At 39.8% G+C, this 19,047-nt stretch overlaps 1 protein-coding gene across 2 annotated transcripts in view; it reads right to left on the bottom strand.

Moving 5' to 3' along the window:
• DOCK1 (dedicator of cytokinesis 1) overlaps positions 1-19,047 on the bottom strand; it is a 489,282-nt gene that overhangs the window by 73,109 nt on the left and 397,126 nt on the right. For both annotated transcript variants that reach the window (XM_078391202.1, XM_020791492.3), the window contains exons 37-38: positions 15,031-15,121; positions 564-683 (exon numbers count right to left, since the gene is read on the bottom strand). In XM_078391202.1, coding sequence (XP_078247328.1) covers positions 564-683; positions 15,031-15,121 — 211 coding nt within the window. The remainder of the gene's footprint in view (positions 1-563; positions 684-15,030; positions 15,122-19,047) is intronic.

Here is a 19,047-nt window from a genome sequence, read left to right as displayed (position 1 = left end):
GTGTGTGTGTGTGTGTGTGTGTGTGTGTGTGTGTGTGTGTGTGTGTGTGTGTGTGTGTGTGTGTGTGTGTGTGTGTGTGTGTGTGTGTGTGTGTGTTGTTCCAAAGCAAACCAAATAAATGAACATTTGAGTACCAACACATTTGCAACCGCAAGAATTTTCTGAGAGAAGGGTTGCATTTTCTGACAGAATTGCAAGGGTGTCAATATTTTTGGCCATGACTGTATATAATTTTAAGTCTTTGAGCAGGGATAGGCTTGTGGCCCTGAAGATGTTCTTGGACATCACCCTTGGCAGTTTAACCAACGGAGATCTATAATAAAGTCACATTTTCTTTCTCGGCAAAGTATACCCTATTATTTTCCCTTGTTATCTACCATTTATAAATGTATGCTATCCTCTTTTTCCTCTTTACAGTTCTTGCCACATAGAACTCCCAAAAGCTCAACCTGAAATCTCAAAGAAGGTCATCTGAAAAATTATTTCTTTACTACTTGACACATTTGTAAGCTTGCGACTTAGCAACAAAACCTTACGAATATGATTTTTAAAATTATTATTACCTTGCCCTTGTCAAAATAATGAATAATTTCTTGATAGAGCTGATCTTTTAGTTGTCCTTGCGTGGCTGCCTGGTATCCGTCCCGCTGAGTAAGATGTGCTGCACATGGTTCTTCTGACCACTAAATTAAATGCAAATGGTAGAGAAACAGAAAAGGAATAGAATATGATTAATGTACCTCTAACATTGTCCTATTTTAAACAGCCCATGGAATGGACCTGTGGGTGGTTGTTTTGACGGTGGAGAATCTAATACCAGTACTGACATCATACCCTCGAATTATGCTCCATATTTACAAAAAAACAAACAAAAACACCCCAGTTTGAGACAAGACATTTGGGATGCTTAATTGAACAGCACTGACTGGAGATCATCTCACCTATCAGCGCAGGAGCGGTTTCAGATAAAAATGACCTTGCCCTGTGGTTCAGCCTAGTCATTTTGCACTGTGAAACAGCTTGCAGAACTTAACAGCAGGAGGAAAAGTGCACAGAATGGGAAAGCATGAAGCAGGTGGGGGTGGGAGAGAGCCAGATATGCTGTAGGGCTATAGAGGAAAGTTAGACAGCAATAGTTCAAATTATGAGAGGTGTTTATTATTCAGCTTTCTTGTCTTCTCTTAAGAGCTACATAAATTAGCTTACATGGCCTTTAGTATTAAACTGAAAAAAAAAGATTTTCAAAGGCATAGTGAACACTATATATATTTCATAAGAGAAAAGATAAAATCACAACCTGCAGTTCACAAACTCCCACCAGTGTATACCCATAGCCTTCAATGACATTGCTCTTGGATGTATGAGGTGATGCTTTGTTCTTGCCTGAAAAGGCTGAATCACTGTTTATCACCATGACAGAATCAGAACTAGGATACAGCTATACTGAGTATTTCAAATATAGGAAACCTGCCTGATTTAAAAAATAAAGCCAGTGCAGTTTTTTTTTAAAAAAAACATTTTAATTAAGTCTTACATTCAGCACAGTGAGAACTGTTATTCTTCCAGGTATCTGCCTTCAAGTAATTAACAGCAGCAAATTAAGAAACTTATCTTGATTCTGAAATTTTATACGATGTAGTAAAATCATTATAAAAGTGAAATACTTCATGATTCTATGTAAGACAGCACTGCTTTGCTGTAACCTCAGTCAAATATAACGATTTATATACAGCAGTTCAAAAATAAGTAAAGATAGATGTATATGATTTGCCCTAGTGTTTGGAATGTGAAATACATGAATATATTTCAGAATTTGCTACTTCTGCCTTTTCAGCTCCTCTGCTTAGAGTAACTTGAGAAATTATGGCCAAAATCCCATTGCAAATTTTTCCTGAGGGCATTTGATGGAGTGGTTTTATTATTATTATTATTATTATTATTATTATTATTATTATTATTATTATTATTATTATTATTATTATTATTATTATTATTATTATTATTATTATTATTATTATTATTATTATATCATCATCATCATCATCATCATCATCATCATCATTATTATTATTATTATTATTATTATTATTATTTGCCAAGCAGATTGTCATGAAACCTGGTCACCCAATTGACTGTATAACCAGAAAGAAGACTGACTGCATAATGGACATCTGAGAACACAGGGTGCATCATGCAACCGAGTAAGCTAACAGACTTCCAGTCCAGGGGGGTTAACAAAAACAAAAAAAAGGACTTTATTTCATGATATTCTAAAAGCGTTCAGGCTGCCAGCCACTTCAAAATACAGCTCAAATGACAGGTCCGTTTGCAAAGCCATCCTAAATATCTGAAAATGCAACAGACACTGTTCTGAGTGAATGCTGATAGAATCCCAGTCAGGTTGCAATTTCATGCATGGTCAACCTTTGGAGTAAGTTCCACTAACTCAGAAACACTGAGTAAATATGAGTTAGGTTCCACATGTTAATGATGCTTTTCCTTGTGCCCATTCACCCTCCTTAATATACTGTATTTTTAAAAAACCCACATCTTTTATACAGGCTCTTCACTGACAGCTTTATCCTTTAAGTGTCACCTGAATGTCATTGACATTTTCCTTTCCACATAAAAGATTTACCAATCAATTTCTGTAAAGTTGAGTATATAAACTGGAAAATGTCTTTCCATAGGTCTTATGCATATGATCTACACCTTTTCTGCCCTCATGCCTACATTCCCTTCCATCTGACAAAGCCCAGTTGCCATTTAGGTAAAGGTAAAGGTTCCCCTTGACAATGTTTTGTCCAGTCGTGTCCGACTCTAGGGGGCGGCGCTCATCCCGCTCTTCAAGCCATAGAGCCAGCGTTTTGTCCGAAGACAATCTTTCCGTGGTCACATGGCCAGTGTGATTTAGACACAGAACGCTGGTTAACTTCCCACTGAGGTGGTCCCTATTTATCTACTCGCATTTGCATGTTTTCGAACCGCTAGGTTGGCGGGAGCTGGGACAAGTGACGGGTGCTCATTCCGTTGCGTGGATTCAATCTTACGACTGCCGGATCTTCTGACCCTGCAGCACAGGCTTCTGCGGTTTAGCCCACAGCGCCATTGACTTTGGTTAAAAACAGTCTCTGTTTGCCCTGTGCTATTCCTTTGTACTTTGACCAAACTCCAGGAGGCAGTGGAAGACAGGGGGGCCTGGTATGCTCTGGTCCACGGGGTCGTGAAGAGTCGGACACAACTTAACAACTAAACAACAACAACAACTCCTTTGTACATTTAATTCCCCTCGCCTCAAAACCATCATCCTCCAAGAACACAAATAAAAAGTTCCCAGGCTCACAGCAAATACTTTCAAGATGCAAGGGCATGCCACACATTACATTATCTTCATCAGAAAATTACTTTTGCTACCAGCTGGAAACACTGTTGAGTCAGAAATACTGGTTCTGCTTCATAGTTCAATGCAGCAGAGATTATATCTAACAATTCACACAATAATAATTCATTTTGTAACACAAGCATTAAACATGTAAAAGTATATCTAACAATACTCTAAATAATAATAACTGTAGAGCCAACATCGTTTGAAATACTGGTCCTTTTTCAATATAATTGGTGGGTAATTTCATGTTATACACCATCCCATGGAAAAGGTAAGAAAAATGACATTTGCATTAAATGATATGCACCCAAACAGACTAGTCTGCAGCCATATACATTCAGAACAAAACTGTATAAAGGGCAAGACAAGCATCAAGAGTCCTACACTTTGTATGAGGTTCCAAGCTTTGGCCTTGCACCCCGAATCTACGTATAGATTCATTACACCTTCACAATACCGTGAGGAAAAAAAATCCACACCATTCATTATGCACACTATAACTTCATGCACATGCTTTGTTGACCATCATAGGTAACACTATCTTGTGAAAGCTACACTTCAAGCTTTTCAAGTCAAATTCTATCATACTTAAGCCTGCTCTCATTATGTAAAAGTTCCAAAATAACAAGGTCACAGGTCTCAGATCCTGAACTATTGAATGTGCTTTACAGTGGGTGAGCCATACTGATATTTGCCATGGATTAAAAAATTCAGCATCTTTCTTAGCTAGATGCATAGCATGATAAATCACAGAAGCCATCTCTGATAAACCAGATGACAATGGAAAGAGAAGACCTAAGGTAGCAGATCAAGCTCATAAGGGAGTGCATCATGATAATAGCTTTGATCACAGAATGCTACTGAAGACAAATTTTAAAGTACCGTATTTTTCCATGTGTAAGATGCTACTTTTTCCTAGAATCATTACACTAAAAAATAAGGGGCATCTTTTACACAGAACCATCTCAACAGCATCCACCCAAATATACAATTCACCATGGAAAAAGAAATAGAGGGCCAACTCCCATTCTTAGATGTCATGGTCATACGCAAAACTGACCTCCGAGTGGGACACAAGGTCTACAGAAAACCCACCCACACAGACCGGTACCTACACAAAAACTCCAACCACCACCCACAACAAAAAAGAGGCATAATCAAAACATTGGTAGACCATGCAAATTGGAACTGTGAAGCTCAGTTTCTCAGCACTGAACTCAACCATCTGAATTGGGCCCTACAGGCAAATGGCTACTCAAAAAATGAAATCACAAGAGCCATCAAACCAAGAAAACAACACCAAACTGAAGAGAAAAAAAAACAACCACCCACAAATAAAGTATTTCTGCCATACATCAAAGGGGTCACGGACCGCATGGAGAAACTTTTGAAAAAACATAACCTACAAACAGTATTCAAGCCCACCACAAAAACACAACAAATGTTACGGTCAGCAAAGGACAAAAGGGACCCTCTCACCACTGCAGGAGTATACTGGATACCTTACAGTCGTGGCCAGGTATATATTGGAGCCACAAAATGAAGCCTCCACACCAAAATCAAAGAACATGAGAGACACTGCAGACTAAAACAACCAGAAAAATTTGCAGTAGCTGAACATGCCCTAAAACAAGCTGGACATGAAATTCTATTTCAAAATACTGAAATACTGGACAACACCAGCAATCACTATGTCAGACTGCACAGGGAAGCCATTGAAATCCACAAGCACCAGCAGAACTTCAACCAAAAAAAAAGAAAGTGTGTAACTCAACAAAACTTGGCTCCCAGCTCAAAAAAATACAGCATGCAAAAGGTCAACGAATTCTACCCAGCCACAAGGACTGGTGATCACTACACACAAAAGACCAGCTAATGACACCCATCAATCACAGTGACAGATAATCTCTGCTTCTTATCACAAATATACACCCACAACAAGACACACTAATCACCCACCTCCAGAAAAGGACAAAAGCCTATCTCACAGCCATAAATACTCACTCCCAAGCAAACTACACCAGAGCACAGAGTGCTGTTCTCTGAAGATGCCGGCCACAGAGACTGGTGAAACGTTAGGAAGAACAACCTTCAGAACATGGCCAGAGCCCAAAAAACCCACAACTACCATACATTTTCTTAATTTGGGGGTTAGAAAACGGGGTGTGTCTTATACACGGGGGGTGTTATAAATGGAAAAATATGGTATATCTTCAGTTGGTTGACATCGATTTACTTGATTTATATATTGTTCCATGAGTGCAAGCACTACTCTGGTCAGTTTACAAGTTTAAACTTAAAAATCCCACAGACTACACATAATACATACAACAATATGATTTTTTAAAAATATATACAAAAAAAGAAATGAGAGAAGAAAAATATTAATATTACTAGCATCTGGGATGCTCGGCTGTTGAAAGTTGCTTTGAATAGTTCACTTTCAACCGTTTTTTGAGCGTGATGAGGGAAGGAGCCAGTTGTTTCTCCATTGGTAACTTACTCCAAAAACTGGAGGGCAGTATCAAGATAGCCTAATTCCTTGTCTTTGCCCTTCTGGCCTCAATCTGGCCTTTAGCAACATGGATTGAAAGGAACGGGAAAACTGGGTGGCTGATCTCTGAGAGAGATGTTCTGACTACTGAAGTCCTAAACCAATCAGGGCTCTACAGGTCATAAACAGCACTCTGAACTGAGCACAGAAACTGACAGGGAGCCAATGAAGGAGCACCAAAATTGGAGATATATTATCAAATTTACTAATTCAAAAAATTTGTCTGGCTGCTGCACTTTGGACCTGCTGAAGTTTCCATGTTGTTTTCAATGGTGGCCCTATGTAGAGAGCATTGCAGAAGTTTTGAGATTACCAATGTGTGGACCACTACTGCTAGGCATTTCGTATTCAATTAGGGGTGCAGCTGGGCAATCAATTGGAGTTGATAAAAAGCACTCCTGCCCATGGACAATATTTGAGCCTCCATAGGGAGTGCTGGGTCCAGGAGTATCCCCAAGCTGCAGACCCGATCCTTCAAGGGAAGTAAAACCCCATCAAGGCATGGTTCAACAATCCTAACAGGAGGACTTCCATCTTATCTAGATTCAATTTCAGTTTATTGGCCTTTGTCCAAGTCTATTAGCAATGCTAAAGAGGGCTCAAGGACCTGTACAGCATCACCTGCAGATGAAGCAAGAGAAACAGAACTGCCTGTCATCAGCGTACTGGTGACAGTGCACCTCAAATTCCTGAATGACTTCTCTCAGTGGCTTCATGTAGATGCTAAAAAAAGCACTGGGGAGATGGTCCACTCCTGTGGGACCCCACAGCAGAGGTCCCAAGTGGCGGAGGTCACATCCCCAAAGCTGGGATTGGCCATCAAGGAACGGATGGAACCAATGGAGACCCAAATCCCTAAATTCAATAATCTTCCCAGAAGGATATCATGGTCGACAATGTCAAGGCCACAGAAAGATCCAGAAGGACCAACAGGGTTACTCTTCCTCTGTCTGTCTCCCTTAGGAAATTGTCTTACAGAGTAAGCAGTGCTGTTTCAGTACCATGCTGCGGCATGGTGGCTTGCAACCAACTACATGTTCAAGCCATTTTATATGTTCTCCACTGAAGTCTTACTTGAACAAACGTATATTGTTCAGCAAATGCATTTCAGTTAGTAAGTTATTTATTTATTTATTATTTATTTATTTTATTTATATCCCGCCTATCTAGCCACTTAAGACCACTCTAGGTGGCTTACAACAAGTTATGTGCTGTCAAGTTGGAAATGATTTATAGCAACCTGAACCTTTCATGGTAAGTGGGATATTTAAGGAATGGCTTTACTAGTTTGAGTTTTCATGACAAAATCTGGTCCGAATCCTGGTTTCTAAAGTCCTAGCCTGTCACTCTATTTACTACATTACACTGGGTACCTAAACAATTGTGTGCTGTTAAATCGGTTCTGACTTACGGTGAGCTTTTTCAGGAATTTCTAGGTCTAGAGTACTCAGAAGTAGTCTACCATTCTTTTCTTCAGGGGGCACCCTAGGACTGTGCAGCTTGCCCAAGGCCACACAGGCTGGTGCTCCTAGGATGCACAGTGGGGATTTGAACTCCCAACCTCCAGCTCTGCCGACAAATATCTAACTTCTTGAGTCATCTAGATAGCTAAAATAAGCAGGATTTTTTTTCAGTATTTACGCAGTTTTATGGTGTTGTTATGTGCCAATATATAGTAACCCTAATAAATATGTCAAGGTAAGTAAGATATATATGGGGCTACCTGTACCATAGGGGTTATCTGAAATGTATTTTATGATCTAATAAATAACAGGCAAGCCTACATAGCAAAGGGAAAAATATGTCTATTGCCTTTGAAATCTGAATGACTTCCTAACATATCACAGGGGTGCATCTGCTTCAGACAACCATGAACCTGGATCTAAAGCATTCAGAACTAGTGATTCCTGCTTTCTCTAATGCAAATCAAGTAGACGTTGTCTAGAGGGGCGGGGTAAAAATCGAATAAATAAATAAATAAATAAATAAATTCTCCAAAACATCCTGAAGCAAATTTGGCTGTTCACAACCTCTTGGAATCTTCTTCAGAGACTGAACGGGGCATAGACATCTTGGCCAAGTCAGTACAAAATTAATACATCCCTCTGCAGCTTACCAAGGAAGAGGAGGGGTGTGGGGGTAGGTGGGTGTGCACATGTATTTTTGATACAAACATTTCCAGCTTCTACTGGAATAAGTTTACCAGGTCCCTCATTACTTCTAACCTCAGTGTTTCCAGGAAGGATCTGAAGTGCATCTATTGCTGTAAATTATACGGAAAACAAAACACTTCAGACTGCTTTTCATTCTTCATGCTTCTCAAACTCTTGCACCTATACTTTTGAAAATCTGGAGGTTATTTACCTGGGAACAATTTCTGTGATATATGCCACTTTCCTACAAAGTGCTCAAAATTCTGCAGTAGGAGATATGAATCCCTCCCTCCTCAAACCTTAAATACTCCCTCTGAGCAAAACGCCTGACACCTCTCTCTCTGAAATTTGACGTGCTTCATCCCTTCGGAAGGGAAGGTTTTATATTTGCAAATTAAATTATGCCAAAATACATTTTTTTTAAAAAAAAAAATAGGCATCACATTAAAATGGGAATACATGCACTGTAAAGGTGCTTAGAACAAAAACTCCCGCACCTATTTATCTGAAATTTGGCAAGATTCACTTACTTGAAAGGGCATCTATGCATGCAACGACATGCAATTATGTTGAATAATAATAAGGCTTAAAGCTGTTTGCACATTTGCCCATGATAGTCAGAGACTAACTCAACTCTCAGATTCCTAAAACAAAACTTCTCCACTTTGTTGTGATGCTCCCTACACCTAAAAGTGTAGGAAGCGTCACAAATTGCTGAAGCAAAGTCTGAACTAAATATTGGTTTTAGCTCACACCTCTAACATTTTAAATTTAAATAGGTACTGATTTTCCTTTCCAGGGTTTTCTTACTGACTTTATATTTGTAGTCCTTTTAAGTTTCGTTCAGCCTTTTTAGGGGAACTTTTAGTCTCTTATAGTCAAATTGGGTCATACAATTCATACAGAAATAGATTGACTAATAGAATACAATAGTGTCCCAAATTTTAACTTTTTGCCCTCTACCGTTTTATTTTTACTTTTAAAACACCATATATTAAAAGTAGCTGGGATAAAAAAATGGTCACAACAAATCTAATGCTTTTTGCCCCTTACATACTTTCAGATTTTGTTTTGTTCCAGCCATTGTAACATACTGGGACACAAAAATATTCCATTTTTTTTCAGTGAAGCACAATGTCAAGAAACAGATGTGGGATGGGCGAGCACTGGAATTCTCAGTGGGTTCAAGACATAAAAGATTTGTTCACATACCCCTTCAACTGACCCTAAACCTTACTGCGTTCTAACTCTGTTGATAATTTCTGACACACTGGAATGGCCACAGAGGAGAGGGACTCCTGGCATTCAATCCATGTAAGTTTTTATTTTTAATTCTACCTGGATGAGGATTTCGAAAAGGAATTGAAATAATCAGGATTGTATCTTTATGCTTGAAACAATTTATATCTCAAATAGAATCACAGACACTTGCATCATAAACTAAATAAATAAACAAACCCACACCCAGAAACACCCCTTCCCATATTCTGTATACAGTGGTGCCTCGCGTAGTAATCGCTCCATTTAGCGACGAAATCGGTTTGCGACACATTTTTTGCGATCGCAAAAGCGACCGCTTTGCAATGTTCCCTATTGGGGAATTTTGCTTTGAGATGACCGATCGTCGCAAAGCGACCATTTTCGGCCAGCTGATCGGCGGTTTCAAAATGGCCACTGGGGAAAAAATATGGTCACACGCTGTTTTCTGGGACAGATTCTTCGCTTAAGAGGCACCAGAAATGGCTGCGCTATGGAGGATCTTCACTGAACGGTGAGTTTTAAGCCCATAGGAACGCATTAATCATGTTCTAATGTGTTTCTATGGGCTTTTTTATTTCGCATTGCGATGTTTTCGTTCTGCAGCGATTTTTGCGGAACGAATTAACGTCGCAATGTACTAATATTCTACAGCAAATTTCAATAATACCAACCTTTAGCTAAAGTGAGCTAAATTTAAGATTTGAGAAAATAATTATACGTAATAAAGAATAGCTGTAAACCGAATGATGAAGGCAGATATATATATCATCCAGTTGTTCCAAACAAGTACAGGCATGTGACACTGTCTACGGAGTCATAATATCAGGCCTTCTAACTCCTTCTCCGGCTTTATAAATAATCAACAAATTTTTCTGCGCATCTATTTTTCCTTGGTTGTATCCAAGCTAGCTGAAGGCACCTATGGGGAGAACAGCAGTGTTCAGGGTTGGTGGACCTTCTGAAGCAGATGTAGTGGGGGACAGAAAAGCTGCAGAGGAGGAATGACTAAGGATCCCTTTCCTTACTGTTTTGTCTCCAGATGCCTTCAAATGGTAGAAGGATTTGAGCTGGATCACACCCCTCTTTTCTAAATCATGCGCTCCAATCTCATGACTATTTTTATATTTTCCAAGGGACACTTTGTCATCCATGCCTAGTTTCAATAGAGTGTTATGTAATTTGCACAGTAGCATACCACATTAGCACTGTGGTCAAGGACATCAAGAAGATTAACATTCAGATGACCAAACACAGAATTTGGAAACAATGTCCGATGGTTTAATCAGATTAAATGATCTTATCTAGCACTCATACCTGTCATTTCTCTCAGTCTAACACTATACGTTTTATTGTGAAATCACACCAGTAATTTACAGATTGTTTTAGGACTAAGTACACATATTAAACAATATCTATCTTGGTACACAGACATGGGCAAACATTCATTTGATAAGTAACATCAGTCATAACACTGTAAAAATAACTGTGAGGTTGGATGACAAATTGCAAGAACAGAAAAGATACCTTAATAAATCAACCACATTCCCTGAAACCTGTATTTAGCAGTTTGCAATTCAGAGATCATTACATAAAAGGAGACATTGTACCACTGTGTATTGTTTCATTTTACCCTGAGGTAACTTTTCCAGTCATTTCATAGCAGCCACTAACAGGGAACCCAATCTTGTTCAGATTTTAGAATGCCAGTGGCAGGAATTCTTCAAAAATACAGACGTTATAATGTGGGATAATGTTGCACAAAGGCACCTTGCTGTGGAAAACTGTCTCTTCAAATCCAGCCAAGGTTATTATAGGTGGGTAGGAGACGGGATAGCATCCGCCCACTGTGAACCAATATTCTGCCTAAGCACATGCAAACTGCTCAAAGCAACAAAGATTGTAATAACTTATCGAAGGAATTCCAAATATATTCTGCCAGAGACTCCTATGGCAAAAAAAATTCTTTAAAGTCATTTTAAAACTTTTTTTTTTACAACTCATTGTATATTTTTTTAAAAAAAATTGAAGGACAGTTAACTTACAGAAATAAATAGCTACAGACGTAGGCTGGGCTTGCATTATGACTGTACAATAGAAACAAAGTTTCAGAAAAAAGAGAGCAGTATTTGATCGTATGCAGCGGCTGGAATGTTGTTGTGCAACTCTGCATCTGATGATGCCATCAATCACAGACTTTACTCTGAAATGTAAAGTTTCCTCTTAGGTCCTGAGTTTCCCTAGAGATCCCTTTCAATCTGGGGAAGCCTTTGGGAGTCTTAGGATCGGGTAGAACTTTAATGCCCCCAACCTGTTGCCATCAGCCCAACCTTATTAGTTATCTCTGGCATAATGCAATTGGTGAACTGCTACAAGTTACATCAGCACAGGCATTTTCTGTTGTGTGCCAAGGTACACAATTGGCATGCAACAATGAAGGGCCACACTGACTTCTTAACTTCATCACCAATATTTATATCAACTGCATTACATCAGTGTAAACACATAACTGGATTCCAGCTATTGCCTCACAGAGATATTAAAATGTCTATATTAAGGAACAGATTTCAGTTTACTGGATTATGTTAAATCTGATTTGATTTGTAAAAGAAAATGATATACTGAAAGTATTTTTGATCACCACCAGAGCAGAAAGTTCTGATAGTTTAGATTTTTTTTTAACCTAGGCCAGAAGGTATTTACGTATATTTTTGGTATAAGACTATCAACCATTTGCAGGGATCATATAATACTTCCACTAACAGAGGGAGTATGACTCTCAATGTCAGTCATTGGGAAATATTAGCAGGTGGTTGCTAATGAGAGTATATGTAGCTTCTGAGCTCCCAATAGACATTCTGGTTGGCCTCTGAAAGAAAATAATGACAGAATAGATAGATGTTTGATCTGATTCAATGTGGCTATTCTTCTCTTCCTTTTTTTTACAATCTTTCATCTCTGCCTTTCTTCCCCTGGCTTTTTTTTTAGTCAGCCAGCCACCTGGCTGTTCATTCAGTGTTTGCAGGTCAGTGACAGCAGACTTTGCCTGCCTGTACCTGCAGCATCACCTCCTCTTAAATAGGAGAACCATGTCTTTGATAACAATACATTCAGAGAAAACAGATTAAATCACATTGCTGGTGTTTCTAATTACAATGCTGAAATAAATTAAGATAAGGAATGTACTTGGGAGTTAACAGAATTCAGAAACAATAAAGAGTCTTTACAGCACTTTGAAGCCTCCTGGACAGAATCTCGCTGCTGATGCTCAGTGGTGTGATGCCATTGGTGTACATTTCAGTGGTGAATTGACAGAAGTTAAGTCTGCACAGGCTTTTGTTCTCTCACATTAACTGTGTCATTCAGTGTGCAATACCAGACTTCTTAACTTGTAGTAATTAGTTGCTGAAATTTGTGTCCACCAATGAATTCACACCAGTGTAGATATGTTACTAGGATTCCAGGTAATACGATTCATTTGTCAGTCTACGGTGCCCCAAGACTTGTTTTTGCTACAACACAGTACCGCAGTTACTCCCCTGGAAATAAAGTACAGAGTAGTAAACAATAAAACTAACCTACGGCAAACTGGTTTGTGTTGGAAATGTTGTCCAAATAGGACACAACTTACATTTTTCATAATCCCCTTGGCATGAAATCCAAAGCCACCTTTTCAACGTAGTCATCACCTGCCCATTCAGTGTCAAAAATCTGAGGCTTGGTTCTGTCAAATTTCAAAACCCTTGTCTTTATCTTGATTTATATTTTTGCTGGTCACCATCATTTAAATAAAAATTTTGATTCAAAGGCATACTTTTAAAGAAGTTTTGAAATATTTTTCTTGTTGCCATTATTACTTTTTCATTTTTCATTTTTTTTTTCTTTTCTAGTTATGAATACTACGGCTATATTTTTGTTCCTGTGAATCTCAGAACAGAAATATCCAGTAAATTTTCCCAAACATTTTTTCATTTCTCAGGTTCTTATCGTATACTTTTTCTCTCCAAGCAGTGCAATTCTAAATCCACAGAAAAACAAGTTTGTTTTCTTTACAGGAGATTTGATACTGGCTAATTAGCTAAGCAACTTAATGTAGGATCTGAAAGTTTTATCCTCAAGGATAAAATTTGATCAGAACACCTCCGTACAAAGTTCCTGCTAACTTGGGCGTGCGGATGCGGGCATATGACTCTGCTTCCCTCTGCATGACAGTCTTCCTCCTCCAAGCAGCTTAGTTTCTGTTGTGACAGAATTCAGCGTGGGGGGGGGGATGGAGCCACACACGCGAATGCAGGGGTGAAGTCACAAGAGACAGAGACCTGTCCAGCAGGACTGAAAATTAGAGGGTATGTTGCCTCCATATCTTTCTTCTTTGTCTTCTTGTTCCTCTCTCACTCTAAATAATGATGTTTGTGTTGGATCTAAACCCATCTCCTAGGTTCTTCGGTCAAGAAATTCTTCTTCCTGCTCTTTTTTTCCATTGACTATGCCTTGAATAATCAGCTCTAATACATACATACTTTTCATTCCTCCTAAGTGAGTGTCCTAGCTTTCTGCATTTTATGATTTCTTGGGTCTTTCTTTATTTGCCTTAGTATTTCTTTGCTGATCACCCTCTCAACAGATGTTGACATGTACAATAGTACGGAAGGAAGCAGATGGGAAAAAGAGGTACAGTGGTGCCTCGCTTAACGAGCGCACTGTTTAACGATGAATCCGCATAGCGATCTATTTTTTTAGATCGCTAATGCGATCGCATTGCGATGTTCTGAATAGGCAAAACATCGCATTAAACAGCTGATTGGCGGTTCCAAAATGGCCGCTGGGTGCCCAAAATGGCCACCACAAGTGTTTTCGCGCCCTGCCCTCGCTTACCGAGGGTGCGAAAATGGTGGCGCTATGGAGGAACTTCGCTGAACGTTGAGTTTGGGAGCCATAGGAACGCATTAAACGAAGTTTAATGCATTCCTATGGCTTTTTCCGTTCTGTTTAGCGATGTTTCTGCATAGCGACGATTAATCCGGAACGGATTAACGTCGCTATGCGGGGCACCACTGTACTAGAAAGCTTCAGAACCCTTGTTAGAGATGGTGGCAGCACTGGCACAGGATGTTTCAACAAGGACATATCAGGACACAAACTTTGCAAATCACTAGAATGAATAAAGTAGAAATACCAGTAATTATTGCAACATGTGCCCTGCCTAGAAGAACCTTACATTTAATTGGGCTGATTCCCAGGTAGGTGGGCATCCTCAATCATTCTTCCCTTCCTTTCAAATTATTTATATATCTGGTCATTCAAGGACTTTCAAATTCTGCTCAGCAATTTAGGAAACCTCAGTGGCAGTTCCTGTTCTAAATGTTAACATTGCAAAAGATTCAACAGCATCAGATTCCCCAGGTGTTATTTAGTTTAGCAAGAGACAGATGACCCAGCATACCGTGATGACCCCACAAAACAGCCCAGCGTAGGAATGAAAATTCCTTCAGAAGTTCACCCAAGAAAGGTATTCCAAACTTACCTTCTGATTTCACTTTATCTAAATCTTGATGACAATTTCAGATGGCAGCTTTCAATTTTTTCTGAACCACTCAATGCATTTTATTCTTATGTTTTACAAGAAGGGTAATTTTTGTACCTTGCCACAGAAATGTTAAAGTGCTTTTGGAGTATAATACCTTAAGAAGCTTTGCATGCAGAAGTAATGTGTAGGCAGCTTCAGTGTAGTTATCGCATTCTTTGTGCAGGTCGCAAAGCTTGTACAAATACCTACAGTGATAAAATAAAATTAGTTCTTAAAGATGTCACAAAATAATCTTAGCTGAGGAACCTAGAAGTCGGGTTCCTGCACGCAAATATATCGAGTGCTTGGATGGTTTTTAAAAGCTTGTGTTTTGTTGCATCAGTATTTAGTATGCAGAATGAAAAAGACAGCAACAAAAAATAATATACTGAGCATTTTATAAGGTTCTAGCTCCAACATCTATGACATTGTAACTCTGCTTGATTTTCAGAAAGGCACAATAAAAGTCACATGTACATGTGATTTCCACCTAAAGAGATCTTTCAACTTCTAATGTTACTTTATTGCTTTAAAAATGTCTGTGAAGCAATGAGAAATACACAGCTAAATAATTATCACAACAGGGCAATAACTAGCTTCAATTCTATACAGTGTCTTTTATCCCCAAACATAAATAGTATTTGGGAGTACATGCTTTGAAGTCAATGGAACTTTTTTCCTACCAGATGTCCATAGGATTGTAAATTAAGGCCACTTACTGGATTGCATAACGGTGACTGTGCAAGCATATGTGTCCCCTCACCAGGTTATCCTTCATCTGCTCAATGTTACATTGGTTGCCTGATCGGGTGTGTGACCAATTTTCACCCAGTCACCCAAAAGGAAGAAAATGGGGTGGGATGGAGAAACACATACACAGCTGCCCTTCACACACCATTTTCCTACAGCTGCCTTTTACTCTGACTTTGGGCCCATCTAGGCACTTATTGAAGGGTTCGTCCCAGTATGTGGGGAGGGGAGAGCGCTAGTTCTCCCCCTCTCTGTAAGTGTCCATGTGTGGAGAATGAAAACAGAGAAGAAAAGAGCTAGCTCCCTCCCCAATTTCAATATCTCCCTTAGCCCTTTTCAGAGCACCCGGATACAGCTTACATGCTCCTTAATGTTAACTGCTGGAGGTAGAGGAGTTCTGAGGTCATGGCTCAGAACTCTCCTTCCATGACCCATAACAGGGATAATCAACAACAGGGCGTGTGGAGTTGGAAGGTTTAAACTCCCCCACCCCCAGTGATCCTGGTCTCCTCCCTCCACAGGACAACTAGTATAACAACGGGTGCCAACTAATGTGAGGTGTGTAGATTCCACCCCCGCCCATTCCATAATGATAAGGGCAGGAATAATTTCCCTCCCCACTCTATGAGGTGCTGATTACACACACCACTTCCATTATAATAACGGCTCTCAGCTCTCTTACATGCTATAAAAGAGTGCTTGACATATATACAGCTTGAAGAGAAACCTGACATGGATAAAAGGCATTCTGTTCTGTATCATCCTAAAGGTTTAATCCAAGAAAATTAGTCAGATGGCATGCCTTTTGATAATTTCTTGTGTATCCTGGGGATACAAGATTTTGATATTCACTAGAGAATGCCAGATTGCAGTTGTGATAATAAAAAACACAATGAAAAATAATAATGAGCAGTTGTTTTGACTATGAAAAGGTAGTAATTAATTAAAGCCTTCCTTCTCCAGGCCCACAATAAGGGAACAAATTAATTCAATGAAGGAAAAGTGAAACAATTAAAGGCTCAGTAGCTGAGAAACAGAAGTTGTTTCAAAATAAAAGGGCAAAGAGGAAATCACTAATTAAAAGGATAAAAGCAGGAAGCCTCAGTTGCCCATAGCACTTCCACACTAGGCAAAGTGGTTTTAACCAACTATCAAGTCAGAGTTGCCAGTGTAAGATTGCATATAAAGATGTCGTTGTCTTCGTTTAGTCGTTTAGTCGTGTCCGACTCTTCGTGTCCCCATGGACCAGAGCACGCCAGGCCCTCCTGTCTTCCATTGCCTCCCGTAGTTGTGGCAAGTTCATGTTGGTTGCTTCGCAGACAGTGTCCAACCATCTTGTCCTCTGCCCTCCTCTTGCCTTCACACTTTCTCAACATCAGAGTCTTTTCCAGGGAGTCCTCTCTTCTCATGAGATGGCCAAAGTATTGCAGCCTCAGCTTCAGGATCTGTCCTTCCAGTGAGCACTCAGGGTTGATTTCCTTTAGAATTGATAGGTTTGTTCTCCTTGCAGTCCAGGGGACTCTCAAGAGTCTCCTCCAGCACCACAATTCAAAGGCATCAATTCTTCGGCGGTCTGCTTTCTTTACGGTCCAGCTCTCACTTCCATATATCACGACAGGAAAAACCATAGATTTGACCATGAGGACTTTTATTGGCAAGATGATGTCTCTGCTTTTTAAGATGCTGTCAAGGTTTGTCATTGCTGTCCTCCCAAGAAGCAGGCGTCTTTTAATTTCGTGGCTGCTCTCCCCATCCGCAGTGATCATGGAGACCAAGAAAGTAAAATCTGTCACTGCCTCCATATCTTTCCCTTCAATTTCCCAGGAGGTGATGGGACCAGTGGCCATAATCTTAGTTTTTTTGATGTTGAGTTTCAGGCTGTTTTTTGCCCTCTCCTCTTTCACCCTCATTACAAGGTTCTTTAATTCCTCCTCACTTTCTGCCAGCAGAGTGGTATCATCTGCATATCGGATGTGGTTGATATTTCTTCTGGCCATCTTGATTCCGGCTTGGGATTCCTCCAGTCCAGCCTTCCGCATAATGTATTCTGCATATAAGTTAAAAAAGCCGGGGGACACTATACAGCCTTGTTGTACTCCTTTCCCAATTTTGAACCAATCAGTTGTTCCATATCCAGTTCTAACTGTTGCTTCCTGTCCCACATATAGGTTTCTCAGGAGATAGATAAGGTGGTCAGGCACTCCCATTTCTTTAAGGACTTGCCATAGTCTGCTGTGGTCCACACAGTCAAAAGCTTTTGCGTAGTCAATGAAGCAGAAGTAGATATTTTTCTGGAACTCTCTGGCTTTCTCCATAATCCAGCGCATGTTAGCAATTTGGTCTCTAGTTCCTCTACCCCGTCGGAATCCAGCTTCCACTTCTGGGAGTTTTTTGGTCCACATACTGCTGAAGCCTACCTTGTAGGATTTTGAGCATAACCTTGCTAGCGCGTGAAATGAGTGCAATTGTACGGTAGTTGGATCATTCTTTGGCACTGCCTTTCTTTGGGATTGAGATGTAGACTGATCTTTTCCAATCCTCTGGCCACTGTTGAGTTTTCCAAACTTGCTGGCACATTGAATGTAGCACCTTAACAGCACCATCTTTTAAGATTTTAAATAGTTCAACTGGAATGTCATCACCTCCACTGGCCTTGTTGTTAGCCAGGCTTTCTAAGGTCCACTTGACTTCACTCTCCAGGATGTCTGGCTCAAGGTCAGCAACTACATTGTCTGGGTTGTCCGGGATATCCAAATCTCTCTGATATAATTCCTCTGTGTATTCTTGCCACCTCTTCTTGCTGTCTTCTGCTTCTGTTAGATCCCTCCCATTTTTGTCCTTTATCATGTCCATCTTTGCACAAAATGTTCCTCTAATATCTCCAATTTTCCTGAACAAATCTCTGATTTTTCCTTTTCTGTTATTTTCCTCTATTTCTTTGCATTGTTCATTTAAGAAGACCTTCTAGTCTCTCCTTGCTATTCTTTGGAAGTCTGCTTTCAATTTATTGCAGTTCTCCCTATCTCCCTTGCCTTTTGTTTCCCTTCTCCTCTCTGCTATTTCTAAGGCCTCGTTGGACAGCCACTTTGCTTTCTTGCATTTCCTTTTCTTTTGGATGGTTCTTATTGCTGCCTCCTGTCCAATGTTATGATCCTCTGTCCAAAGTTCTTCAGGCACTCTGTCCACCAAATCGCGTTCCTTAAATCTGTTCTTTACTTCCACTGTGTATTCATAAGGGATTTGGTTTAGGTTATACCTGAGTAGCCCAGTGGTTTTTCCTCCTCTCTTCAGTTTAAGCTTGAATTTTGCTACGAGAAGCTGATGATCAGAGCCGCAGTCAGCTTCAGGTCTTGTTTTTGCTGACTGTATAGAGCTTCTCCAT

The sequence above is a fragment of the Pogona vitticeps genome, chromosome 3 (genome assembly GCF_051106095.1).
Source record: "Pogona vitticeps strain Pit_001003342236 chromosome 3, PviZW2.1, whole genome shotgun sequence".
Taxonomy (NCBI): domain Eukaryota; kingdom Metazoa; phylum Chordata; class Lepidosauria; order Squamata; family Agamidae; genus Pogona; species Pogona vitticeps.
Note: the sequence above shows the minus strand (reverse complement) of the source record. Positions and strands in the feature narration are given on the sequence as shown.